This window comes from Mizuhopecten yessoensis, unplaced genomic scaffold (genome assembly GCF_002113885.1).
Source record: "Mizuhopecten yessoensis strain PY_sf001 unplaced genomic scaffold, ASM211388v2 scaffold11011, whole genome shotgun sequence".
NCBI lineage: Eukaryota > Metazoa > Mollusca > Bivalvia > Pectinida > Pectinidae > Mizuhopecten > Mizuhopecten yessoensis.
In genome coordinates, this window is record NW_018408834.1 from 132,221 (window position 1) to 159,872 (window position 27,652).

At 35.1% G+C, this 27,652-nt stretch overlaps 3 protein-coding genes across 4 annotated transcripts; 1 reads left to right on the forward strand and 2 right to left on the reverse strand.

The window, feature by feature from the left end:
* Window positions 1–4,515: 4,515 nt before the first annotated feature.
* Window positions 4,516–5,712, reverse strand: LOC110464578. Its single transcript, XM_021519856.1, has one exon. It carries the CDS (start codon window positions 5,710–5,712, stop codon window positions 4,516–4,518), a length of 1,197 nt encoding a protein of 398 aa, XP_021375531.1.
* A 2,820-nt stretch (window positions 5,713–8,532) lies between these two features.
* Window positions 8,533–12,319, reverse strand: LOC110464587 (60S ribosomal protein L35a-like). Its single transcript, XM_021519872.1, has 5 exons — window positions 12,264–12,319; window positions 11,646–11,703; window positions 10,275–10,427; window positions 9,291–9,438; window positions 8,533–8,599 (listed from the first exon to the last, which is right to left on the reverse strand). Exons 2-5 carry the CDS (start codon window positions 11,690–11,692, stop codon window positions 8,576–8,578), a joined length of 372 nt encoding a protein of 123 aa, XP_021375547.1. The 5' UTR covers window positions 11,693–11,703; window positions 12,264–12,319; the 3' UTR covers window positions 8,533–8,575.
* A 7-nt stretch (window positions 12,320–12,326) lies between these two features.
* On the forward strand, window positions 12,327–22,850 carry LOC110464586 (IQ domain-containing protein G-like). Of its 2 annotated transcripts, XM_021519870.1 has the most exons (9): window positions 12,330–12,410; window positions 14,853–14,892; window positions 17,489–17,616; window positions 18,460–18,704; window positions 19,182–19,310; window positions 19,787–20,030; window positions 20,321–20,395; window positions 20,953–21,186; window positions 22,503–22,850. In XM_021519870.1, exons 2-9 carry the CDS (start codon window positions 14,874–14,876, stop codon window positions 22,611–22,613), a joined length of 1,185 nt encoding a protein of 394 aa, XP_021375545.1. In that variant the 5' UTR covers window positions 12,330–12,410; window positions 14,853–14,873; the 3' UTR covers window positions 22,614–22,850. The 2 variants fall into 2 exon arrangements, with proteins under 2 accessions (XP_021375546.1, XP_021375545.1); XM_021519871.1 differs by lacking the exon at window positions 14,853–14,892 and having other exon boundaries at window positions 12,327–12,410.
* The last annotated feature ends 4,802 nt before the right edge of the window (window positions 22,851–27,652 follow it).

Below are 27,652 nucleotides of genomic sequence, written 5' to 3' on the forward strand. Positions count from 1 at the left end.
TTATTGTAATGTCATCAATGAATTCAATTATAATAAAATAAAAATGTATCATTGATCCGTGCCAATTGCTTTTTACGATAGACCTGTAGTATGGTACTATCTTGGATGTAACAGTCAAGTAGCATATATCCTGAAGTTGTTAGAATTATAACAAATTAATAAAATATCTTATATTCTTTTTATCATCTGATTCTGGAGAAAAAGGGGGATATTAATTTGGGTGCATCCGTTTGCCATGCATGTCTTCCGTGCCATAACCTCTTAAAATGGTTCATTTTCAATCAAATGAAGCCTGCATATTCATAATTGTATGTATCAAGCCAAGTTTGATTGACAGATCAATGCATATTTACACATAATGAATGAAGTTACAATTTGATGCGTGAATAATTTAATTGGTTTACATGCAATAACTCCCCGAAAAATGTTTAATATTAACCAAATTTGTTTATGTATAATTGATGAGGCTTATGACCTCTGGTTGGTTTCTGTTCAATAAATCCTCTTACAACTGATCAATTTCAACCAAATTCAACATGCAAATGCTGTTCACTTGGTGTCAAGAAACGCCCATGACTGTTTGCCAGTTTATACGTTTTTGATAATCATACATACAATTTCCTTAGAAAACTGGATATTTCCTCAGCATGTCTGCTTAAGATTCTCAATTGAATAGTATGTCTACACCAAATCGCAATAATGAACATTGTAACGTACACAGCAGGTCTTGCAAGCAAGGGATAGAATCAGAATTTGTTGATATGGCTTTGACGTTTAATTTGATTATGTTCAGACATGTATATCAATAACAAACTAAAAGTAGTGTAAACGTTTAGGAAGGAAGTGTTATTTTTTCTAGGAAGCAGTTAAAAAAGATGTTCTAGTTGATGATGAGATGACATATAACAGCTTTTGAAATACTTCCAGAATAACCTAAAATATAATCAACAGTCATGTCTTGTTGGTGATCCTCTAGCTGGCTGTACATGTACATGAGGATCTCTTGGTACTGTGTTTTTTGCACCATCTTGCTGCTCTTGATATTTGTGCATGATTTGTTGTATTTTTTTATCATTGGTTTCCATGTTTCTTTAGTAAGATTTTGTAAATTATATACCAAATTTTATTTTATTTTTAATGTAGACATTAATAATTGTATACATGAGTTAACTGGTAGAGTGTCTGCTATTTGTAGAAGCATAAGATTTGGTGTCAGAATTTGAAATGGTTGACCATAAAATTTGCTTGTCAGAAGGAGTACCTGCATTTATCTTGAATTGATTGCTTTATGTTGAACTTCCTATTAATATTAATTTTTTAATTTTAATTGCCTGGTACATATTGCTGATTTGTATTTAAAATTGCTTGATATGTATGGACTACTTTGTATTTACTACAAAATGTATGAATAATTATATAACTCCTTTGTCATTTATGTATTGCTATATATGTATTATTTTTCCCACTTTTGTGAACATTTTTGTAATACTACGTTCATACCCTTTTACCTACAGCATGCTATTATATTTATTTTTACAATAATATCCAATTTATTTATCAATAATTTCTGCTTTCCATTATAGTTCAAACACAATGTCCCTATGTTTAAGTGAGTGACAAAAGAGAAATTTCAAAGAATTTTTGGATGCCCTTCTTTCATTTCAACAAATTTTATTAGATGGTACATTGTCCTTGAAAATATTGTTCAACACACTGACCCTATCAGTTCTCAGAGGTGCTTGTTCACTATCTAAAAAATGCTTTTTATGTTATTCTCCTTTTCGTGAAGTTAGTTGTAATCTTTGTTTACCAAACAATAACAGTGGCACCATAGAGAAAGATCCTATTACATATAAAAGCAGGGTTTGCTTCCCCTCTATAAAAGTAGAGTAAGTCAGCCTGCCGGGATAACTGTAACAACATGTAGGGCCGCTGTACCAGTGTATGGTGAACAAGTATGAAATGGAAAGAAAAGCTTTTACACAACAGCTCTGAGACTTGTACGAATTGTATGTTAAATTTGATGTTGAATATTTTGGGTCATTAAAGACCGCTACTATAGCTGTACAATATGTTTACTGAAATGTTGTATTCATAGTTTGGGTAAATAGCAGTATTTAGAATTTTTATATCAGACATCATACAATGTGGATAACTAAAGCACAACCTTATTGCTGACAAAGTGCAGGTCACAAGGATGACATTTGATGATAAGATGAAAGTCATAATAATGACATCATTTTTGACAATGTGAAGGTCACAGTTATTACCTTTAGCCCGAGGTCCTCTGATTCTTATAGATGTCTACACCAGACATCTATTATTACCTAATACTTGTGTAAAATAACCTTGTGTTAAGTGACTTCGGACTTCTGTGTTGTGCGAGAAACAATAGATCTAACTTGTGATAGACGATTTTGACTTGTATCCATTCTAACTAGTATAGTCTACATGCAGCAGTGATGCTGAATCTTGTAGGTATAATATTTGATAACTCGGTCGAATGGATTCAAATCAGAATCGTCCCTCACTGGATATTATCTATACACAAGAATATATATTTATAAACTTCAGTGTTTTATTTGAAACGTTATACCACGGAATTAGATTAGGTCTAAGTCCGTGGTTATACCTTCAAGACAAAAACAAACAATTACATGAATGTAGGATATACAGTGTATTAAATTTGTCAATACTATATTATAGCTAGTAGTTGTTAAAACACATTAAATAATGTCCATTTAGATTTATACTTATTTATTGTAAGTCTATGGTGTGTTAAATCAGAACACATATAACAAGTATGCTTTGATAGAACTGTATAACAAACATACCGTATGAGAATTATATAGCAATAACTTTATGGAACAGGGTAAAAATATAATTATCTGTACCTCTAGCAGTTATACGTACATATTATAAGCTATAGCATGCTGAAGTCATTCTGATTTGTAAATACTAGTCGTAACTTAAACAAGAGTTGTTCAGTCGTCTTTGTTTCCTAGTTTATGTATTAACTGTAGTAGTTTAACCCAAAGATGGGCCAGATACACCTCCTAACTCAAACATGTTGTTTATCCTGGCTGTTTCCCTGTATAAACTTTGTTGACCCAAACGAAAATGAAATTACACCTGCTAACTCAAAGAGGTACTGGTAATGTGGTCCTAACAGTTTCCGTGTTTTTCATTCCAAAACTCTAATATATAATTTACCTGGTTTTCAAATAATGAATGAAAAAATGTGCAATATGTGAAATTTGTGAACAAAATAACTGCATTTTTTTTTTAGATTTAAACTACAATGCAGGACATGTTTACAGTCGGGTTGGTATAATCTATTTTGTTAATATGTTTATGAATTACAAATTTTGAAGTTTAATCCACTAGTGTTTAACGTATATTGTAGGAAATTTCCTGTATCATTATCTTCTACCTCTCATTTATCTAGATTATATCTCCCTTTTTTTATACAAATCCAGTTACCATTGGTATTGTCAAGTTTGAGTTTTGCTTAACAAAGGCTTTCTTGATATCTATTGTTAATTTAAACAGTAATTTTACTTTATTAAGACATGACATTGTTTACTAAATACAGATACGTCCAATTGAACATTATTGTGATAAAACGTTGACATAAATCATATAATTACTATTTGTTCTCAATTCCTTTTATAAGAATTAAATGGAAGATTTACACAAACATTGCATTGTGATTTAAATACTATTATATAACCTGTGTTTGAGAGTTGAGCCCATCATTACTAGGAGTTTTATTGGTATTTTGCTATGGAATGTATAACAGATATATATATCCCATGCTTGGATGAAGGGCATCTAATTTCTTTGTTCATAAGCTTCTTTAATAAAAAGTTACAATTTTCTTACGTCTTGCTTCTGATTTCATCGTTAACAAATTATCAGGAGGTACTGTACAGTATCATATGAAGGATCTGTATAAGGAGACAATAATTTGACATTAGTAATTCACATACTTTGTTTAAATTATAAGACCCAGTAGTAAAATATGTAAAGAACCATGAGTGAAGTAGAATTCTGCATTTACCCATACTCATGTGAATGTCACACAATTGAAAGTCTTTAAGAGAAGAATTATATATAGGTTAAATTGTTTTTGTCCAATAAAATTTGTTGGAATAAAAAAATGTCACAAAATCTGTAGTCTAGACATTTTACTTATAATCATGTGTATGTCACACAATCTGTAGTCTAGACATTTTACTAATAATCCTGTGAATGTCGCACAATCTGTAGTCCAGACATTTTACTTATAATCCTGTGTATGTTGCACAATCTGTAGTCTAGACATTTTATAATCCTTTGTATGTTGTACAATCTGTAGTCTAGACATTTTACTTAAATCATCCTGTGCATGTCACACATCTTTAAATGTAAATGATTGGTAATCATGATAAGTTTCTTTTGTCTCTGATTCCCATGTCATTGTCATGGTTACTAGATATACTAGTTGTTTGGTTACAGCCGTCACACATGGCTTTACTGTAGTAGTTTGACTTTCTTACCCGGTTCCCCAAACGCTACCCATAAAACATCCTCCCTGTCTATACCTACAGCCCATGTATAGTCTGGGTCAGTGTGTATGACCCTGAGGGACTCGCCACCTCCACTGATGAGTAGGACCCTGTTGTTGTTACAGTCCCCTATGATCAGGTTCCCCACACTGTCATACACCACACCACAGGGGTTAAATGGTTCACCTCTTGGTTGTGGTGTTGGTTGATATCTACTGATGGGGATGTCACCTCTAGATCTATATACAAATTGTTCCTTGAAATCAGAGTTCATGACAACAACACCTCGTTTTCCATCACCACCATCTGTTTCACTACTGAAATCAGCGACTGCCACATTGTGAGTGACAGGACACTCCGAGATGCTGCGTGGTGTACACACTAATGGTTTCTCAGTCTCTTTAGCCATAGTAGTAGACACCATTTTACCATTTGTGGTAAATTTAGAGAATTTGGAGATGTGTTTGGTCATCCCTACAATGACATGGTTACTGGCTGCAACACATATACACCAGGGTTCCTCCTTGGTACTGAATCTGTGTGTCAGTCGTCCCGATACCAGCTCTGTGATGTTGTTGTTATGATCACAGACCCACAGTGTGTGTGTGGTGGGCGACAGACTGATATCATTGATACAGACATTGTGTGTGACCTCCTGTATTACTTTGCCCTTCCTGTCAAGGAGAGTTAATTTGTTTCTGTACTGGGTCCACACCTGACCATCAGTGGTGGGACATATAGAATAAATGGCACATGGAGACTTCCACTCCTCCACCACCTTGGTCTGTGGCAGTAGTTTGTACGTTGTCACTGCTTTCTTCCCTTTTGCTCCTGACCATTCTTGTGTAGAGGATCGTCCTTGATCATCTGACCAATACTGGTCAAAAGTTTGACCTTGACCTGAAGTGATAACTTTTCCCAAGGCTTCGTTCAAGTGATCTTGAGGATTTTCATTCTGAGTGAAGTTGGCAGTACCCAGGACAGGTTTTACAGGGAGACTTTGTGTAGGAGAATGGATCTCACAAAATGCATCATAAACCTGTATATGAGAACCAAGCTGGAGAGCTGCTTTACATTCCTGAATTTGCTGTTTGAGTTGTTTCTCATACATCTTCAGGTCCTGTTTGTATTTCTTTATCAGCTTGGTATTATCCTCTTCCATTTTGTGATAGAGAGAGAGTGTCTGTGCTGTAAGTATGTCCAGCTCTTGTTTTAATTTATTCGTTTGCATTTTTAACTTTTGTGACAGCTTCTCAAAACTACTGGCATTGTCTTTAAGGAGCGTATCAGTAGAGTTGATGTATTTCCCAATTTGCACAAGGTCATTTTTTTCTGTTCTGTCTATAAAGTTTCTTATGTCTGGTTCTTTCTGAGAAGTGATTTCACTGAGCTCACAAACTGCATGGATTTTGTGAATAGAAGAAAGGCATTTTGGACAAATCGGTTCCCGACATTTTTCACAATAAAATTCTAATCTTCTCCCATTGTGGTGAATACATGTAGTTTGACCTTCGATACGGAGAGGCATTTGGCTATTAGGGGTTGCCATTTTGATGAAGAGCTAAATTATTTGTTGAAATCTTGCAAGATGTTTGCTGTTCTTGTATAAATATATTGTTATCAGTTAACACTCGCAAATAAATACATGTAAAAACATGAAAACTGGACTAATAACTGTCCATTCCAGTAGTATATAATTGCAAAGTAATGCAAAACATTATAGAATAACTACCTTATGATCACCGTCGCATGGCTACTGTGATGATGGATCCAGTTCCACACTTCTCAATGTTCACTAACTTTAATTTGTCCATATTTATTCAGCATTTGTAGTCACAATCACATGATGAATTTCCGTCTTACTTTGTTGATAAATCTGTCATTTTCCTGCTGACATTGTATGTTTTATCAGAACTTGAGTATGTTCAGCGGAATTTGACAATGCTGCTGACTATTTAGTAATAACAACAAATTTCTGCGCTGGATACCATCAATGCACAAGACCTGCAGTTGTACGTAGTAAATAACTTCCCCGTTGCGCGAGGTTACCAACAGATATACAGTGATAATAAAGAAATAGATAGTAAAGTAGGTCAGTGGAGGTTGTGTTTTAAAGCCATAGCATTTACATACCTGGTGTGTTTGTCTAAACGCTATGTAAAATCAATAATGTGATTCCTGTTCCTTGGGTAGGTACACCGGTGTATTTGGCAACATGACATACCAGTTCTGTGGGTAGATATACCTATATATTGGGTTACTAAGATATACCACAATAACACCATATATGACGACTCCAGCACACATGCAGGCATTCATACATAGGGAGATATTAGCCAGGTGGCAAATGGGCTATTAGTTAGTGACTGAAAATTGTATTGATTAATGTATATGCTAATTTTATCGATTGTATAGATTATATATCCATGTACCAGGAAGTGCTCAAGAGTGGCTTATTCTAGCTAGATAAGGCGCTATATCAAATAATTATACCGGGTAGTAAAAAAAATTTAGAATACTACTACTACATTGTACTGAAGTAGAATTCCACATTTCGTAGTTGAATTTAACTTATTACATGTATTTGACTTCAATTAGCAGTACCATGCATGAATAATAATTTTCAGACATAACGCATAGGGCATAGATTTTGATCTTTATGTAGAGCACATTGACTAAAGTAATAAGATTCATATGTATTTTGACATTGACTCCAGCAGTACATAATTCATCCCCGATATCCAGGCGTTACGCTCACTTTCGCTCTCTGCACCCCTGGAATATGTCATGGCAAAATTGAAGGCAGGAAGATAGCTGTTCGATTTGTCTCGGGTAAAAAAACCTCACCAATCGCTAGGCTGATACCTTTCCTTTGAAGATTACAAAGGAGAGACGCCCAACTTCAAAGCCCGTTAATTTTTACCTATGACCGCCAGATTCTTTTGATGTACATCAAAGGATCGAACTAGTCTTCTCGTCTCATCAACAAGGTGGCGCACACCGAGCCTTCAATTTTTCCATGACATATTCCAGGGCCCAGGGGTGTAGAGAGCGAAAGTGAACGTAACCCCTGGATATCGAGGATGTACAGAATTTGACCCTTATGTTATTCTCATTGATGTCAAGAGTTAGACTATGGCTTGACCTCGGTAGGCAAATTCTATTTTATCATTCCTTTACTGATACAGTAAAAGTTTTCACTCTTTTAGTCCTTTTCATTTTGAGACTGCTTAGAAAACATGATGGCTACTAGGTAACCATCTTAAAAAGGACTTAGGCAGTTCATGATTTTTATATTTCCCCAAATTAACTTGCAGGTCTTTCTGAAAAATCATCTGTTGGTTCCAATCAGTTCTTAGTTGTGCCTGTATTTTTCTATATTGATGGAAAAAGATGTTTTTTTTAATTTTGAAAGTTCAGATTTGTCATGTTTTTCCTTTGACCTTTAACACAAGGTTAAAATTTAAATAGATTTGCACTGCTGACCCACCACCTTAATAGTCATTAACATAAGGAAACATCATAACTTATTGTTCTGTGAATATTGCAGTCCAAGCTATACCTGCTTCAAACTAACATGTTGGATCTGTATTTTTAAGTATTCAGTTGAAATATGTCTGTTAGCAGTTTTGGTCTACATTTAACTCAACCAAGATACATTGTGTATGTTAGAGTATAAATAAAATATCAAAGTGTCATGATTCTAGACCTTATGGTTATCCAAATGTTAAGTTCTTAATAGACTTGAGACCTCCAAGCTTCAAATTAGGTCAAGGTCAGCAAAATCAGAAGGATTAATATTGGAATGGTTTCAATGGTGAATAATCCAAATTTAGGAAATGAGGAGTACACAGAAATAAAAGACTAATGGATGATGAGATTATCTTCTGAAACAGAAGTGTGGACGGACGGATGGAACACCATGATCACTATAGGGCACCCTCACCTCTAACGTGGGAGCCCGAATTAAAAACAAAAATTATTTTAGATTTTTATTTTTTTTAATGTACATACATGGCAGAGAATTAAACACTGGATGGGTACAGCATCTGAAAAGAGAAGAAAACCATCATCAGTAACATTACAGGTATTTAACATTATGTTCTAGAACAAGTTATTTAAAATACTGACCAAATCTTTCTATTGATTAAGTATTGATATATGTGAATATTTCTGAGACCTGTTTGAGCATTTAACATAAACATTCAACACAATTGTAAACATTTTTCATAAAGTAATTGTAGGTGCTTGCATATTAGCCACCTAATAGGGTAATTATTAGAATGGGAGTATTTTTTCAACATTTGTCACTTAATAAATTGCAACTAAGAACCGAGTTCTGATTGAATATTTATAATCTTGGAACAGTCTGAAACATTCTAATAGATCTATTGAATGTAAGCAGTCTTTGTTGATATGCAGTATCAAACACTTTTCTACTAAAGCACACCAATAAATTTAAAATTATAATCTTGAACTACTTTCACTTTTTTGGGGAAATGTACCCGTGACTTTGGACTTGGAAAGCTGCGTGTCAAGATATTTTTAAATCCAAAAAGGAAAGTTTCAGAATTTCAATAAATTAGATGATTTCAAAAGAATTCGGGGAAATTTACCACTATGTCCAAAGGGAGTATGGCCAAAATAAGACTACAAAACAAACTAGCAGTCTATGTGCTTCAACCGTTAAAACTTAAAACTTTGAACAATCATTCTTATTCCACATTAGTGTATACTTACAATTCTGATCCTGCGACCCATGGCAGTGGCTGGCAAATTCTTCCTGAACTTGGCTCTTACAGATCCGCTGTTACCGTGTGGTCGTGTGACCTTCCCCCAGACAACACGGATACGGCTAGCATTTTCATGACCGGGACATGCAGTCTTCCTGCAAAATCAACAATAATGTGGCATAAAATCTAGAAGGTTATCACTGTGACACACCATGTTATTCCATCCGAATAAGTTAGGGTAATATATTATAAATAAAAGTTTTTTTATAGAAGAAAATATGTATCTATTTGTGAATGTGATAAAAGATCCTTTATTGTCAGGCTTACAAAATGTTATTTTCGGATAGTGGATTATTATATCCGTGTCTACTAATACTAACTGCAGGCAAGTAACTGGGGAAAAACCTTGAACACCCCTGACCGGTATGGGTATTTGTTACAAATGGTTTGTAGACGACTGTTTAGTTCCAAGCTTGGCTTTAAACTCTTAACATCTTCTATATCCACTTTCGGGTAAAACTTTGCAATCTAATATATTCACTATTAGATTTACCTACAAATATTTTGCGTATGTATATACTATTAGATTTACCTACTTACAAGTACTTTGCGATCTAATATGTATACACTATTAGATTCACCTACAAGTAAGCATCCTACAAATCTATGTTCTAGTATGTGACTGTACCTAAGACATAAATATTTGCAGAGCTCAACAAAAATCTGAATGCAATTTGTAACTGTATTACATTAACTTTAATAACCTCTACCATAAATGGATCTGGATGATTCCATTACGGTCTACAGTGTTGAAAGGGTTAAGCAATCCAAAACAAGAGCATGGAAGATTTTATGATATATTTCTTTAAAATGATAAATATATTGATCATTGGTTACTGTTCAGTAAATATTAACCAATGATTGATCATAAAAATCTCAAACGATTCCCACCACTACAGTTAAGGTAATGAATCGGACATGTTTTACAAACCTCTTTGCCTTGTACACATATGCACATCTCTTTCCAAGGTAAAACCTGGTATCCTTGAGGTTAGTCACACCTTCAATCTTCAGAAGAGCTGTGTTTTCATGCTGATTTCTTAAACCTCGCTTGAAGCCAGTGAACACAGCTTTGGAGTAAAGCCTGGAAGATAATCATTGTAAGTTAACCCAAGCGAGATTTGTTTATTCAGGAAAGGAAAAATGCTTGGTCAGAGTAAGATTGGAACATGGGACTAGGGCTTCAACGGAAAGAAAAAATGCCACAGAGATAATCTTGTGTGCTTATCCAAACTGAAACTGGGTAACCATGTTTTTTTGTGCAAGGAAATATTAACAGCAACGGAATTTAATTTTCGATCAAAATAGAGGCATCACAATCCACTGTACCATGATTATTTATGTTCGATTTGATTCACAATGCATTTTTCCGGATTTTCGGTGCGTTACAATCTGGATATTAGTGTATGCCACTTCGGCCAAAATGTCTGCGAGAAGTTCTATTTCATTGACTGATCTCTAAACCCTCAACCAATAGGCTGCGAGGAAGCATTTTTTCGAAGAATTCATAACAAAATGGCAGACTGCCGAAAGGAATTGAAAATTTGTGATGCTCCAGCAAGCTTCAAATCAAAAGTGGAAACACTGCAGGTTTCCGTGTATCAACGGCTTATATATCTCATTTTTTATAATTTAAAATAAAGGTGTATCGAATCGAAATAATCGAATCGTGGTACAAATATCGAGATACGTATCGAATCGTGGCTAAAGTGTATCGTGACAGCTCTAGATAAAAATATCATTACTTAATTCATGAAATGCTGATCAATATGCCTTGTGTATACTTTGTTCAACAGAATGTCAGTCGATATCATACTTCTATTCAAAGTTTATTGTTTACATGCAATCAATAGTAAAACAACTATACTGATCACAAGTGTTTTCGAGGTCTGTCAAATAGCAATCATGAGCGACATTTCTGCTCGGGAAAATAAAAAATATTGACCTACATTTTGGGACAGTTTTGGGTCTTGTACATGTATCTTGCACTTAATGCAGACTCAGGGGTTTGTTACAAATGTATGAAATACACATGCTATACTGTATTTCAGACATTTGTAAATTGAACCCCTGTGGTGTAGGTTAGGAAGGCAACTTAACTTAATCTTCAACCAAAGTTTTCATCAGACTGGTGTTTTTTCAACAACCTGCAGCAGTAATTAGGGCAAACACTTTTCCTGACCACATGTGAGCCATATTGGGCACAATCATGTCGGATTATAAATAAAATAGTTGACCAACAGTCTCCAGTACCGTATGCAGACCCCAGATTTGGACACGACTATGTTCCGGAAATACATACCTCCCAGACTTCTTCTGTGGGTTAGCAGTTTGGTTGGCCTCTGCCATTATGAGCAGATCTGCAAAATCACAAAATATTCAAATTTCATTAAATTAAAGAGCATCAAAACTCTGACGATGAACGCAATTAATTCGCTTTACAAATGCGAATAAATTGTAACGTGGAATTGCTAGCTCAAGTTGATTTCAGTCGGGATACCCTTAAAGACAATTTGTTCATTACTAGCTTGCAGGCCTCTTGTTCATTACTAGCTTGCAGGGAGGCCAGTGTTCGATTTTAAACGTGTTCCGTATGAGCTAGGAATGAGATGCCCCGTGTAATGAGCGTGGAGGTGGTTAGATAAACTGTTAACAAAGTGACAATATCATAATGGTACCGGGTATTTATACTTTCACACATGAAAACATACTAAATGCACGAAATTTCTTCTGTCAACATGAGAAGCATCGATGACCAATCTATCAATATCGTAACTAATATAGTTCATCAAATACAACAAAATGGCAACATGTGTAATTGTGTTATTGTTTAAGACGAACAGTTGAAATTCGTGTACGCAGACATCCCTATGTTGATGTAAACAATAATTTATTTTGGTTCATATGAACAAATCAGCACCTTGTAATCGTGATGGCCGAAAAAGGAAGCGGAAATGAGTCTTCGCCGGAACTTCCGTTTCACATGCGCATGTGTCATAGCAACAATAAACAATATGGAGTATCGCCTGTAAATTTATTTTCACTGTGAAAATTGCATTATAAACAGGTGAGTCAGCTAATTTAGGGCGATTCTTTCTCCAGTTTTGTTATTGTCGTACCAGGTGTACGATATATTTAAAGAAACAATGTGAAAATAGAATACTTGAGTACAAAGGAATGCGAAGTTTTGAAGTTGGTGTAAATTTTTCTTCAACGTTGTGTCACTCGTCCCTTGATTTGATCAATTAAATCTTATCTGTTCTCATTTGTCACTCTCTGTCCACAGGGCCTTGTTAACATTTATTAGTATGTATTGTTACATTAGATATCTTAATTTTCTTCCCCGATATTAAATACTCAAATAGCATAATCATCCTCTCGGCATAATGTGGCAGTACCCAAATCAGATCACTTTTTGCAAAAATAAATAAATGTGTCAACAAATCAGTTATAACAATGATGTAGTCTTAGAATAATTAGCGATGCACCAGTTTTTGTCTACAGATGATTATTTTTTAAGTTCAAATAGCACAAGATTCAAGAAAACGTAGTTCAAACTCAAATGTCAATGTTTTGATTACGTTTTTAAAAAATGGCGCGTGCGACGACTATGCACTCTGTTTTGGACTATAGGAATAAATTCACACTATAGAAATACTTTTTGTCATATAAATTCTTAAGGTCATCATTAAATGTGAATATGCTGACAAAAAAAATATTCATTTGAAGCATACGATTCTGCAAAATTCAAGCATTGATCCATTTCGGGTCCCGACATTTGCAAAAACCGGAGATTCTGATTGGTAACTTCAGAGCGTTCTATAAATATCTCAAGTGAGCCCCGGGTGCTAATTTTGTTTGTAAGAACACCCATCAATATTCTTTCTTTGATACAACCATAAATGAATATAATTTTTCAATGATTTAAAAAAATAATGGTTTGGTGATCCAATTTGGGTACTGTCACCTTACAGCTTAACATGAACATACAAACAATATCAACAAGACCCTGTGATATGCAACTTCGTATTTTCAGTAACATCCCTGCCTCTCCAGCACTTGACTACTCCTCACTACCTTGTCCTGCCTACCTGTGTCCTCACTACCTTCGTCCTGCCTACCTTTGTCCTCACTACCTTCGTCCTGCCTACCTGTGTCCTCACTACCTTGTCCTTCCTACCTTTGTCCTAACATAACCTTTAGACTCAGCTGCTTCTATCACATTATACAGGAACTTTGTGTAAGGATGCAGGAGGACCCAAATTGGATCAGTACCAATATCAGATCACTTCTTGCAAAAATGCTTTTTGAAATCAATAAATGTGTCAATAGATCAGTTATAACAATAATGTAGCCATAGAATAGAAATAGCTGTGCACCATTTTTTTGTCTGCAGATGACTATAGATTTTAACTTTATATAGCACCAGAAAACATTACTTGAACTCAAAAGATAGTGTTCTGTATCTTATATTGTTTTTTTAAATGGCACATATGAGGACTATACATTCTGTTTTGAACTAGTGGAATAAATTCAAAATATAGAAATACTTATTTTCATATAAATTTCAAAGGTCATCTTAAAATGCTAATTTTGTTTGTAATAACACCCATCAATTTTCTTCCTTTGATACAACCATTAATGAATATATATAATTCATCCTCAGAATTTTCAATGAATGAATAAAATGATGGTTTGGTGATCCGATTTGGATACTGTCACCTTATTCTATAAAGTTATGATTTTTTACAACCACATCAAAAGGAATGGGTAGGATATGTAGTAAACAAGAATAGTTTTCTAAATGAGAGGAGGAAGAAAATAAGGAGAAAGGACCCAAATCAGATCACTTTTTGCAAAAATACTTTTTTTTCTTTCTACAGATGATTACTAGTCCAAATAGCACCAGAAAACATAATTCAAAATCAAAGTTGGTGTTTTGTTTTATGTTTTTAAAAATTGATGAGTGCAACGACTATGCGTTCTGTTTTGGAAACGCTGATTGGTGACTTCAGAGCGTTCTATAAATATCTCAAGTGAGCCCAAGGTGCTTAATCTCTTTTATAAGAACAATCATTAATATTCTTCCTTTAATACATCCATAAATGAATATAATTCATGCTCAGAATTTTCAATGAATGAATAAAATGATTGTTTGGTGATCCGATTTGGGTACTGTCACCTTATCACCTACACTGACCTTATATTTAAAAAATAAATATTTTAAAGTTTGGTTTTAAATTGGTGTAATTCATGAGGAGATCACTAACAAGCCTGTTAGGAAGACCCATTCTATCAGAATTTTAGTGAAAAGTCAAGTATTTCAGAAATGTTGTTTGCGATGTAATCTTAAGTCAATGATGCATATCCATGCACTATCCAGTTGCATTTTTTTTTTATTATTTTTATTTCTAACATTCAGGATTCTCAGTGGCAATACTTTATACAGGAATTTGATCTGTAAAATAGAGTTCAGTGTGCCAAACATTTTAAATATATCGTGTTACAGGTTTTACACATCTAAAGAAGGATGGGGAAAGGAGAGGAAGGTCTGCACATTTCTTTTTCTATACCTGCTACTAACTGCTTACCGTTGTTTGCTTATAACCTAATTACAAGAGATGTACTCTATAACTCCTTTTTCTCCCATGGCACTGTGCATTTTTCTCCACATTTGGGAAAAAGTAGATGTATTGAGGTCAATAAAAGATAACAATGGGTTTCACATATATGTATATCAGTTTTCTTGATAATTTCTGCTGGTAAATATCAGAAATGGGTTTCGCATATATGTATATCAGTTTTCTTGATAATTTCTGCTGGTAAATATCAGAAAATATTATATGAAATATTTAGCAGGAGATCGCCAGTGACTCCACAAATACTGCATTTTCTCTAGGTATTTGATTGATCATCACAATTTCTTATCGCCTTTGTTTTGTAACATCACAATCAACTTGATACCTTCACTGCAGTGAAGATATTACTTATGTTATACTGATTATTCACCATAGAAAAAAATAGAAATCTGTATACTGATCTTAACATATTAAGGGGATACACACCTATTAACTGACCATATATCACTATCATCTCGGGTCACACCAGACATTCCAGATGTTTGTGGGAAAAATTACCTTGACCTACATTCAAGGTTACAAAGGGTCAAATATATCAAAAACTTCAAACAACTTATTCTGAAAAACTGAAAGACTAAGAGTGATAATATTTAGTTTAGCTACCAATGAAAGTGCCAAACAAAGTTTGCTTACAAAAATTACCTTGAGCTGTTTTTGAGGTCACACACGTCAAATCTGTTAAAAACTTTAAATAACTTCTCTTGAAGAATCCATACACTATTTAGGCCCCTGGGTGTCTTGTTTAGGTTGGTGTTTGTTTTTAGTAACATTTGTAGTTTGGGTATTACATGTACTACTTACCAGGTATTTTTGCATCTAACACTACTGCTGTGTAATTGCATTCATGTTTGATAACTTTGTGAAGTTTTGAAATTGTGCAAAGTAGTTATAGTGTATACCAGCTGTCTTAACTGTTATTGCCTTTTTAGCTCGCCTATTCGGAGAATAGGGCCGAGCTAATGTAGACACCCCGGAGTCGGCGTCCCACTTGAACTGAGTTTTTGGACAAGTTTTATCCAGACAGTGTACATGTTGGATCATAACTCTCAATACACTGTTGTCTAATAGTAATATAAGGTTGAAGTATTTATATGGAGTGTAAGCAATGTGCTGAACCATATTTTTATACTTTAGGGGCTAAAACTGGTTAATTGGACTTGGCTAAAGTTTAAGTTGGACCACCTTCATCAATAGGCTGATGTCTATTCTAAGGTTGAAGTATTTATATGGAGTGTAAGCAATGTGCTGAACAATATTTTCATATTTTAGTGGCCAAAAACAGTGTAATTAGACTTGGTTAAAATATTTTACAGCAAGTTTGTATGAACAGTGTTGGATCGGTCACCACGATCAATACGTTGTTGACTATTTCACATTGTCTGGTCGTCTCTTCAACATGTTACGGTACAAGAAAACCTTATATGCCACCATTTATTCAGAGAAATATTGGCATTATAAAGGGGTTTGGCAATATATTGAGGGAAACATGTAAAGGAATAGGCTAGCTATGCTGTTCTCAAACAGCTCTTGTTTCATTAGCCTTAAGTAACCTAGATCAAATTCTGAAGCATATATTAGCATGAAATTTCAATGAAGAAAGTCAAACACTGATGTATAAACAAAACCAATCCAGCTTTCCCCTACCAAATTTAAACAATTATTTGCAATCTTTAATTCAGTATCCCATTTGAGATTTTTAGAACCTGTAAGTTCTTGACAGATTCTTTTTTTCTAAGCAAGTTTTGGACTGTCATAGTCTTGTTAAAGGGCAAGTATGTAAGAAAGAAATAAGCAGTAGTGAACGTATCCTTTGGTAAGCTATACACAATATATACTAGCTATTGAAGCATTGAGTAATTTTAAGTTGAATACAAAAAATGACATATCTGTTGAAACTGTCAGAAAAGAAAAGCAAACAAAAATTGTTTTCCTAAATAAACATTAAATGATCAAAAACTTGTTACACTAACATAAACTTTTAAAACCCCAGAAAGGTTTAAAACACATTTACCGGTATCTGTCTAAACCATAAACACCAATTCAAGTGATTATTATTTATCAGAATTGACTGGTTTATAATGTTGAACCTATTAAAGGCATGTGACTCTAACTTAGCTAAATTACATGGTGAAGTTATATTTGATTTCTTTATTTTCAAAATTTAAGCAAATATTCTGAGAATTTAAAACAATCAGCAATAGGCAATATAGAAAGAAATCAGTATTTTTGAATTTTAATACTGTATTTACTTTCAAAAACATGCAATTTGGAAATTAAACTGAAATGATCATAAACTCTATACAAATTTGGTTATTCCAAATTTTCATGTAAATGCATGGTGAATCAGATCTTAATTTGTTATGCAAAACAGCTTAGGAATATTACATTAACATGTATCTTATTGCAAACTATATAATTTGAAAATATTTTGTAAAACACTGTTGTCAGTCTATTGGTACTATCTATGGTTGATTGAGTTAAAGTATTTACCCGGTTCCTATTCCAGGTGTCACGATGTTGGAGGGTACGTCAGCCATCCATGTGGCCACCATACTGGAGGACTGCGTGGACCAGCTCTCTGTCCTGGGGCGCATCATGCCTGCTGCTTACGAGGGCAGGTTTGATGCTGTTGAGGTGAGTCATGACAAACACCTAAAGTTTGATGCTGTTGAGGTGAGTCATGCTGTAGACTAATAGAATCTTCCCCTACATGCTTGAGGGTGTGACAGAGAAATCTCCAACCTGAGGGGTGATGTTTATTGGTTGTCTAACCTGAGGCTCTGCTGAGGGTTAGAAAACCAAAAATATCACCCAGAGGGTTTGAGATTTCTCTGTTATACTCTCAAGGTAGGGGATGATTATTTTTCTCCAATCCTATAATTTCAGTCACAGCTCCACCGACAGTAGTCTGCCATGTTTGTAAACAAAAACACATGCTGGGTGTGCATATTGTTATTCACTTTTGATGACGTCACAATTACCGATAACACATTTTAATGACGTCACAGTTGAACACATGCTAATCGGCTTGAGGCTATCTACCCCTAGGGGGTGACAAGCTGATCTTTTGCAGCTTAAACGGGAGACACACCTGTGGACGGTTGGAGAAATAATTATCATATCTGCCTCTGATGAGAGAAAGGGTTGTAGACACAATTCATGTCCATAGCTAATGAAGGTAATTTTGTATGATACAGTAAGGTACTGTCAGGGTAACTTTATCTTCATTAAGTTTTACTACCAGGTTACCAACCCTATACAAATAAAATATGCAAATTTTCAGACATGCATACCAATTCCTTTTAAAAAGTAGAAGTTTATATACATGTACCTTATTTTTTTCTTGATATTCCTAAACAGACATACAGTATGACATTTTGTTTTGCCTCATGTTTACACTGCAGAGCGACTGCAGAGTTGTATACATATAATAATTATATAAGTAAATAAATATCTGTATGGTTTGTGTTTTGACAGCTGGTCCAGAATGAACTTAACCAGTTAGTGATGGGGCAAAAGGAACTTGAACTTAAATATCAGACAATTCTCTCCAAAAAACTTGACCTCAGAAACACCACAAAAAATGCTGCCAAGCTCAGCGAAGTCGAACAGGAAGTCATGGATGCTGGACGCGACCTTAGAAACAGTACACATGTTTTCGGCCGAAGTTTACGCCAGAATCCCCTCACAAGCGACAACACAGCAAAAATCCAGGCCGATAGGTAAGGCAGATAATTTGTTCTTTACCAGGTATAAAAGTAGGTGATGAGTATTATCTTCAAATCCATTCTAAATGATGTAACATAATGATTTATAATAGCTCTGTGGTAGCTGCACCAAACTTAATACATTTGTATCTATACTTAAAAATTTGAAATCATGCATAAGACCTCTGTTTTATGGATTATTCTGTAGATTGATTTTGTGACATTTTGTATTTGAGTCTTACTAATCAATCCCACTCTCATATCCCCCCCACGAAAAAAAAAAATGCCCCAAAAAATTGATATTTGAAATTAATCTTTACTACATTATGGTTGTTGTGAAAAACTAGCCTGTTTCTTACGTCAAAATTAATGTTTAATGGATGAAATCATTTTGAAGTCATTAAAAGAGTCGATAAAAGACAGTTTTCATCACATGTTTGACGGAGTTTGTAGACATATCTTTTCATTAAACAATGTTTATCATGTTATCAGGGGATTTCTGGAGGGAGTAACGAGTGACACACTGTCAGAGCTGATCCAGAACTGTAGTTTCCAGGCCCTGATGGAAGCAGTACGGCTACAGAAGGAGCGTAAGGCCCGGCTACAGGATACCATCCTTAAGTAAGTACCTGTACTGTAGTCCTAATTACAGTGTGGGATACACTTTTGAATATTTAGATATCGGGACCCAAAAAGAGTGATAATTTGGCTGTATATTATCTTTTTAACTGCATGTCATTTTCACTATACTTCACAGAGATTTATTCAGATTAGATGTGGAATTCTTTTAATATTTTAAAATTTTCACCAATAATTATGTCTGTATGAACTTGTACTGAACTTTCTAAACATTTATGTTGCTGATATACTCTAAACAATTAGGATGATAAGAAAGTCTCTAAAATCTTATACAGAATGTTAGACAACTGGGAAGGAAGTCTCAAACATCTTGTTCAGCACACTAGCTATAGACAATGGTAGATGAAGAGTTATTGAAGCTGAATATTCGAACTGAAAATCTCTCTTTTTCAAACTTTATAGGTGCTGTTGATGTTTAACCAGGTTAGGTTCACTATAGTAATACATTGTGTTTATAGGGAGGAGAATGGCCGTAAACGAGTGAAGCTTCTCAACAAACAGCTCCAGGACATCAAGAAAGAGAAGGAGGTGGAGCTACAGCAGAGGAACAATATGATCGCCCACTACAAGGACCAGCTGCAGGAAATGAAGGCCAAGACAAACATGGAGGGCAAGTACACCAAGAAGTCGGCCGAGGTGGCTGTCGCCCAGACTCAGAAACGCTGCCATCTGTCAGAGCGAGAACTACAGACGGAGATAGAGGTAAGGCCAGTCAAAAAAATGTCCGTCTTTATTCTAATAGTAACATTAATTTATATCATGCATAACCATTGTTTATGTTTTGGTAAGACAAACTTTGTTTTTTATATAAAATTGAATTTGTAAGTAACCAAAACCAGAAGTTATATCATGTTCAAAAGGTTGCTGGTATTTCATATATGGATTGAAAATTAACATCTGAAAAAGTTTTTACTTAAACCTAATTTAAAGTTATTTAAAATTATTTAAGAATTTAACCAAGATGCTTTATTGTACAATTTCCATTTTCACAGCAACTGAAACACAAGATTGATGAAGAGAACCGATGTAACATCGAAATAGAATCCTACCTAAAGACTCACCAAGAGGTAAGCACAATATACCCCCCCCCCCCTACACACACACACACACACACACACACTCACTCACACACACACCTACACCTCCAACAACACCCTGCCCCCCGCCCCCTCCCAATTACCCTCATATACTGGGACCCCCTAAGTTACATTGTTAAAACATTTTAAACTGCAACCATTTGTCCAGCAATATACTGGTGTTAGAAAAGCTGTTTGGTGATCAGAGGAGAATTATTTCAAGGAACTGTTATAATTTAAAAAATATGGTAGCAGTTATGAAACTTTAGAAGATGTAGGAAATTTTAATGGGAGTAAAGTTCTTGGATTAAGATAATTTTTTCATCAGTATATAATTGGGTTTCTTGAAAGCTTCTGGTGATATGTTCAGGCATGTACACCTACAGGAAAGTTTTCGAAGTAAAGGTCAAGCACACTTGTCCCTGTTATCTCCAACACTTTTGAACCTGTCTCAAGTTTAGCTCACTTTTGATTTCCAATTATATACCGATACTTAACATGCTGCTGAGACTGAAGCTTTCATTCGTATTTCTCTCACTGTGGAACAGGAACTAGAGAAGAAGGTGGATTATTGGCTGACCAAGTATGACAAAGACGTGGAGGCCAAACAGCACGAGCTGGACGTCCTCAAGGCCAGTAAGGCTAAAGACCTTGATCGCCTACAGGAGCTGACCAAGCAGTATAAGGAATATGAACAGGTTGTTGTGGAGGACCGTATAGAGAAGGAGAAGGCTCGTCGTAAGGCTGACCAGGAGGGCATCGAACTCAAGGCTGCCATCAGGGTAAGCATCTCATTGGCTCATTTCTTAAAATGGAAGTATTCAACCAACCCAATTAAAAAAGAATCATTTAGTCCTATAAATTATTAAAAGGTATAAGGTATGACATTACCATTTAAGAGGTCATGTTTTGGTAACATTCTACTCTCAGCAGTCAGTGTAGTGGCCATCGCTTGGAGAAAAACACATGAGCAGTGAAGTCCCTTAAATATATCATCCTTCTTTCCAAGTAATGTGACTATATTGAATTATGAGATTACTGAAATACTTGGATAATTTTGTATGCAGTGAAAGAATAAAAGGTCATCAGTATCAAAGCATGACCTCTTGCATCGTGTTTTTAGATACCTTAGAGTGTTGTTAAATGATCCAAGAAATTACCCATTACACAGTAATTTCCTTGTAATATCACAACAAATGTACACAGATAACTAAGGTTTCAGAGGTCTCTGGAACTGTAACCCTTCTTCTCGCATCATCAATATGCATGGGCATCTCCAGATTGAATGTTGTTGATATTTGATACTTTGTTTGTTTGGCTCAGGACTTCCTATCAGGTTCTATATGCATAATGACACAGTCAAGTAAAATTAAATCGCTAATATTTCTTTTAATCATTGAAATTAAGACTTATAATTAATTTGAACAAATACAGTTTTCCATGTGGTCACCTGTTCTCAGTTTCAAAGGACTGAAGTGGAAATCTGTAGAAAGAAAAATTCCCTTTTTCGTCTAGTATTAACAGTGTCTCTCCTTGGATATATATTTAGTGGTCACTGTGGCAAAAACAAACAGGTAAATCAAGCAATGGCAATGGAATGGTTCCATTAGAATTATGCACAATTTTTATTTATTATACGCCCGTCAAATTTGACGGGAGTATTATGGTATGGCATTGTCCGTCCGTCCATTTTTCAAAGAATCTCTTTGAAACTTGGTATACATTATAATCATGATATGAAGTTGGGTCTCCCTCAAAAGAATTTTGATTCAACAATTTTTGCAAAAGTTATTGCCCTTTGTTCATTTCAGTATTTGATTTTTTTATCCAGAAATTTCTCCTACATTTTTATAGCATGTCAGCTAACTACTCTTTGAATGATGCAGATCTTATTTCAATGTAAGAAAGTATTTAACACTATATGGCATTCGACGGGCGTATATTGTTCTGCCCCCCCGGTACTCTTGTTTTTTAAATATCATGTGCAAAACTTTTGTGTTCAAACAAAACAATTCCCTATAAGTCAATACCTGAAATGATCTTGGTCACCAAATTATTAGTTACAAATGTTATACAGGTAGATCTTTCTATATTACAGGTACAAGCCTGGTGGAGGGGCGTCATGGTCCGGAAAGGTTTCGGACCCTACAGTAAAAAGAAGAAGGGAAAGAAAGGCAAGAAAGGAAAGAAGGGCAAAAAGAAGAAGTAGACTGTTGACCTCAGCATTTGGCTGGACTTATACTATTGTTGTGTCCGTGTGTTTGATCAAATGTGACCACACTTCTCTGTGATCCAGAAATGACTGAAGAACTAGTATACTATATAAATCACTCAAGACACTAAAATTGTGCTGAAGACAATATTCTGTTGCTGGGTTAGCAACCTCTGTGGTCTAGATATGACAGAGGAAACTTATGGATATCTCCCATTTACCATCAACCAGTCAGACATTACAAAAATTGTATTGATGAAATTTTTGAATTATTTAGGTATGAAAATACAAAAAATAAACATTACCGTATTTCAATGTGAAGATCTTGTATTCAATCTTGGTTATAGACAATTTTAAAACAAAGTTGTACATATATATAATTTAGATCTCACTAGACAAAAAAAAAATGTATAATATGTGTGTGTATTTAATGTATTTCTTTCATTAAATGCCCTGTTACCATAAATTGCATGTTGTTTTTGTTTATCATACCCCCTACAAACAAAGTTTGAGGGGTATATAGGAATCACCCTGTTCTCCTAAACTGTTTACAGGATTTGTTTATTTGATTTTTAATTTGACATGGTTAAAAGTACATGGTAAAACAGCCCTCAGCATATGGAAATGCCTATGAAGAAAAGAATTTGCTATTCAGTTATTTTTCCTGGAGTTATGGCCCTTGAAACGTGTGCTTCCTCCTTAATTAAGGATCCCTGCACCACTGCCACACACTGTAACGAAGTGTTGGAAACTATTTTTCTGGCTTGATTAAAGTTTTGATAAATCTTTCCTGATATGCAATTGTCGACATCATAAGATTCACTGAAATGCTACGGTCATTCTACTCAAAATAGGACAAGGACCAAGAACGTGCAATCTAGATATCTCCTTCAGGCTGGTTCTCGCTTGTCAGTAAGTGTACTGCGCTACAAGGACAAGGAGATCATTGAAAAATGTACTTTTCCGAGAGAACGTATTTGAAAGACACCATGAAGGCCGGCCCCGGGCATTGACACTCTTCAGACAATTTTCACGGAAACATTCACCGTAAACTCCCAATTCCAAATCCTCTGGTAAACCAAGACCGAACTTAAAGCAACCCAACATGCTAAATAATAAATGGGCGGAGATATGTCAATGTTGTTCCAATATTTAAGAATGACGAGTAAGGTGCAGTTGTGTGCAACAGTAACGCATAACGCTTCAATTGGATCATATTAAGGTACCGTATAGCAGGATCGGGGGTGATATATTGGCGATTTCGCGGGTCAATACCGTGATCGCGGAATAATATGACAAGCGTAAAAATAGTACAGAGCGCATGTGGTTGTAACGATCCATATACATACAGAGTAATGCTGATTGTAAATAGGTTATACCATACTTCTTATAGTTCTCACTTGTTGTTGCTCGATATCCTGTGATAAAACGCATTCATATGACTATTTAACACTTTATATGCAGAGTGTCCCGTCTCTGTGTTAGGACACCATGGAAATCGAGTCCTTTCACACGTCTAGATCGCGAAATTATAATCAGTGTAAATGAAACTTTCTGCTTTTGGGTCAAAATCGCTTAAATTTACACCTCGCGTAAAATGTAGGTATAATGCGCAAATTGGGTGTATGGCCTGCTGTTCCTGTGAGAAAGCGCTAATTATCACCATTCAAAGGACCTTGCCAACAATATTCATGTGCGAAATACTGGAAGAAGAATACAAACAACAGCTAGACACTCAACAGACGTCGTGCTGCTGGACTGTTGGTGATGAACTGAATGGCAGACTCTTACAGAAAAAATGAAACACTATCGAATCTGTGATAATCAACACAGCAGAGACCAAGACTTTCTCCACGACCGATACTAGAAGAAGCTATCCTGGGGGTGCCTCAACGGAAAGTTGTTTATCACTATTATTCTACAGATTAGATTAATATGACTGTGTACATTGTAAGATTTAATCTCTTACTGTCTTTGTGTTCGTCTATTTTAAACAACTCTGCCATCTTCATCAGACAAACAACCAGCCAAGCGAAAGCACATTACAGTGCAAAATATGTACAAATTGGCAATAAAGTCTCGTTCCCAGTAAAATGGGGTATAGTTAACATTTTCCTTAACGAGCAGGACTGAAGTAATATCCCAATTTCCTGTTGAATACTACATAATACAGCTTTTTACACGAGTCTTTTAATCCAGACGCTGTTAAGACATATTTTGACTGTCTTAAAAGGTGGTATCTTATCCTTAAAATCTGAGTTCATTGTTCTGAGCTGTCAATTCTTGCGCAATATATAAAGGATGAATGAGAGAAAGACCTTTCCGGCATTTTTGTACTTATACAACCTTTTTTCCACGCAATTATATCATGAAAATAGCGTTAATGTAATATCTCTATATTTAGACATTTACGTCATATGTATCCTGGTTACCATGGATAGCGATCCCGCACTTTAAACACACAGCAAGAAAATCGATCGAACTCAAATTCGATAAAACTAGGGCAAAATATGAACAAAGGAAATATCCACAAAAATGGAAGGAAAATGTTACCGGTAGGATAAGCTTAAATAGCTCAATTTGATCATAGAACACCAATCAGCGTCATAAACACGCCTTGCTGTCTAGGCCAGGATTGGATCTCAAATAAATGTGATACTTTTAACATCTGTACCATCATAACCACCAGCTATGTCTTTGTCTGCATCAAGAGAGTGCTATTTCATTCCTCTAAATATAGTACAGTTAACATACATGTATGTGTATATTTCATACACCACTTTTATAGCAGCTATTGTTGACATTTTCTGGACCATTGCGGGTATTTTGATTCCGATGATTTTCATCAAAATATTGTTTAATAAGTGGTTTGACAGTTAAGGAAATAAAAACTTCCAAGCCTATCTAATGCTATTTGTATCGCGTAAAATACGTCCATCAATGCAAATCTATGTAACTTTATTTTTATTTTTCGAACTGCTTTGTTAGATGTTCCTGCCCTTTGCATTTTTCGGCTTAAATTCTAACATTTCCTATTCATTATCGTATCATGCTTGGTCCAGCTCATGCCGGAAGTTCCTTTTTGTGTCTATAGAATATTGAGTCTTAACGTTTTCAATGTTTTGCCACGCGGACGTTGAATAGCTATGTACATCGTTAACGTTTTGTCTCCAGCAGTTCCATATTTCTGATACGGCTTTAAATGTCTTTTTTTTTGTATAATGTAGTATTCAACAGGAAATAGGGGTATTACTTCAGTCCTGCTCGATAAGGAAAAGGTTAACTATACCCCATTTTACTAGGACCGAGTCTATGCACCATTTGATCGTATTTCGTAAAACATTTTATTGTACATACGTTTACAGAGTAGTTAAATCGACGGCGATTGTATCGCCAATTTGTACATATTTTGAACTGCAATGTGCATACGCTTAACTGGTTTTTTATTCTACTGGACGGCTATATGAACCTATATACAGGTCGTTCCTACCAACCTGGAGAATAGGTTCAGAAATGACCACGCGGTGCTTTTTAGTAATCTTAAAACATCTTATCATCCATCTTGAACACATACATCACTACGCCAAAACCTTGTTGCATAGACAGCGTGGCGTAGTGTATTCGTACGCACGCAGATTGTGACTGAATTATAATTACTCAATTAGCCGGAGTAGGTTGAATACGGGAAGTTGTTTAGTACCAAGCAAGCTAAAAGTGTGCATGTTTTCCTAGGCTACTAGTAACTAATTTGCGGAAATCTATACATTTCCATAAGTCTAACACATATATATTACTTAATCGGGCTGGACAGGAAGGGAAATCATGTTATTCTTCAAAGTATCAGTTAACACCAAGTCAATCCGATCAGGGGGCTCAATATCGGTCATTGTAGCCACTACATCATACAAGCTACTACACATGAAACAGCCACCAATCTACACCGAACTTACTTCAATCATGACTCATTGACCCATTGACTGTTTTCCCTATGCGACCGGCATTCAAACACTAATACTATTAGGTACATGGTAGTAAAGAGATACCTTATGGATGGCTAGTAATCATTAATCTGTATTTATACATTATACATAAGTACAAACACGCATATATATGCCTATATGACGAAACGCATGATATTAAAGATATGACCATCTAGCCCGAGGGCTGATAAGGTCGAGGGTTAATACGATGTAGGATATTGAAATGGTCATGCTTGAAACTTTCTATCGTGTATTGTAATATTTTAGTACAACATCCAAAGTATCAGCAATTACCAAATACATTGCATATACATACCTTTGGGTTATGCCGTCAATATACATACCTTTGGGTTATGCCGTCAATATACATACCTTTGGGTTATGCCGTCAATATACATACCTTTGGGTTATGCCGTCATAATATGATATGAAATTAGGGTCAGCTTGGAGACCATCCGTGATGTGAGGGGTTAAAGGGGGGATCAAAATTACAAATGACCTCTTTTTGACAAAACCACGTTATTTTTTTAAACATTCTTTGTATTTTTATGTATTGTCTAACACTGAAACTTCCAAAATAATAAAGTATTGACCAAAAAGGTAGCAGATATATGATAAGTAGGTCACAGTGACCTTGCTATATATTCATTTAATTGTCAACGGTACTCTCTTTTGGAAAAATATTTTAACCAAAGATTTTTCTTAACGCTTCAGCGATGCTTCCCAATGAAAACAGCTAATCAAACATTCTCCTGAAGTTAAGGAATGTTCATGAATTTGCGTCCAAAACGCTCATATAATGTCATAAACAAAATTACGTATGATTCTAGTATCCGACCGAGAAGAAATATCTGCGACTGATGACGTCACAATGCAACTTTATTGTGTAAAGTCTGTGTTTTGTCCGTCACCATTTAACATCTATCATAGAAATCATGATAGTCTTGTGAACACTGTCAGTTGGAGAAACAGGAATGATATTTGAAGAGAGTGAAAATTTAGGATAGGAAAATCGAAATCGCCCTTCAGACAAAAAAACAGACAATTAACAGCAGT

Bases quoted from the DNA above. Each gene is read 5' to 3' on its own strand.
- LOC110464578 (XM_021519856.1), bottom strand. From the start codon at position 5,712: ATGGAAGAGGATAATACCAAGCTGATAAAGAAATACAAACAGGACCTG.
- LOC110464587 (XM_021519872.1), bottom strand. From the start codon at position 11,692: ATGGCAGAGGCCAACCAAACTGCTAACCCACAGAAGAAGTCTGGGAG. The intron at 10,428-11,645 runs GTATGTATTTCC...ATTATCTTCCAG, and splicing joins CCACAGAAGAAGTCTGGGAG to GCTTTACTCCAAAGCTGTGT. The intron at 9,439-10,274 runs GTTTGTAAAACA...TTGATTTTGCAG, and splicing joins TATGTGTACAAGGCAAAGAG to GAAGACTGCATGTCCCGGTC.
- LOC110464586 (XM_021519870.1), top strand. The intron at 20,031-20,320 runs GTAAGGCCAGTC...CCATTTTCACAG, and splicing joins AACTACAGACGGAGATAGAG to CAACTGAAACACAAGATTGA. The intron at 20,396-20,952 runs GTAAGCACAATA...ACTGTGGAACAG, and splicing joins ACCTAAAGACTCACCAAGAG to GAACTAGAGAAGAAGGTGGA.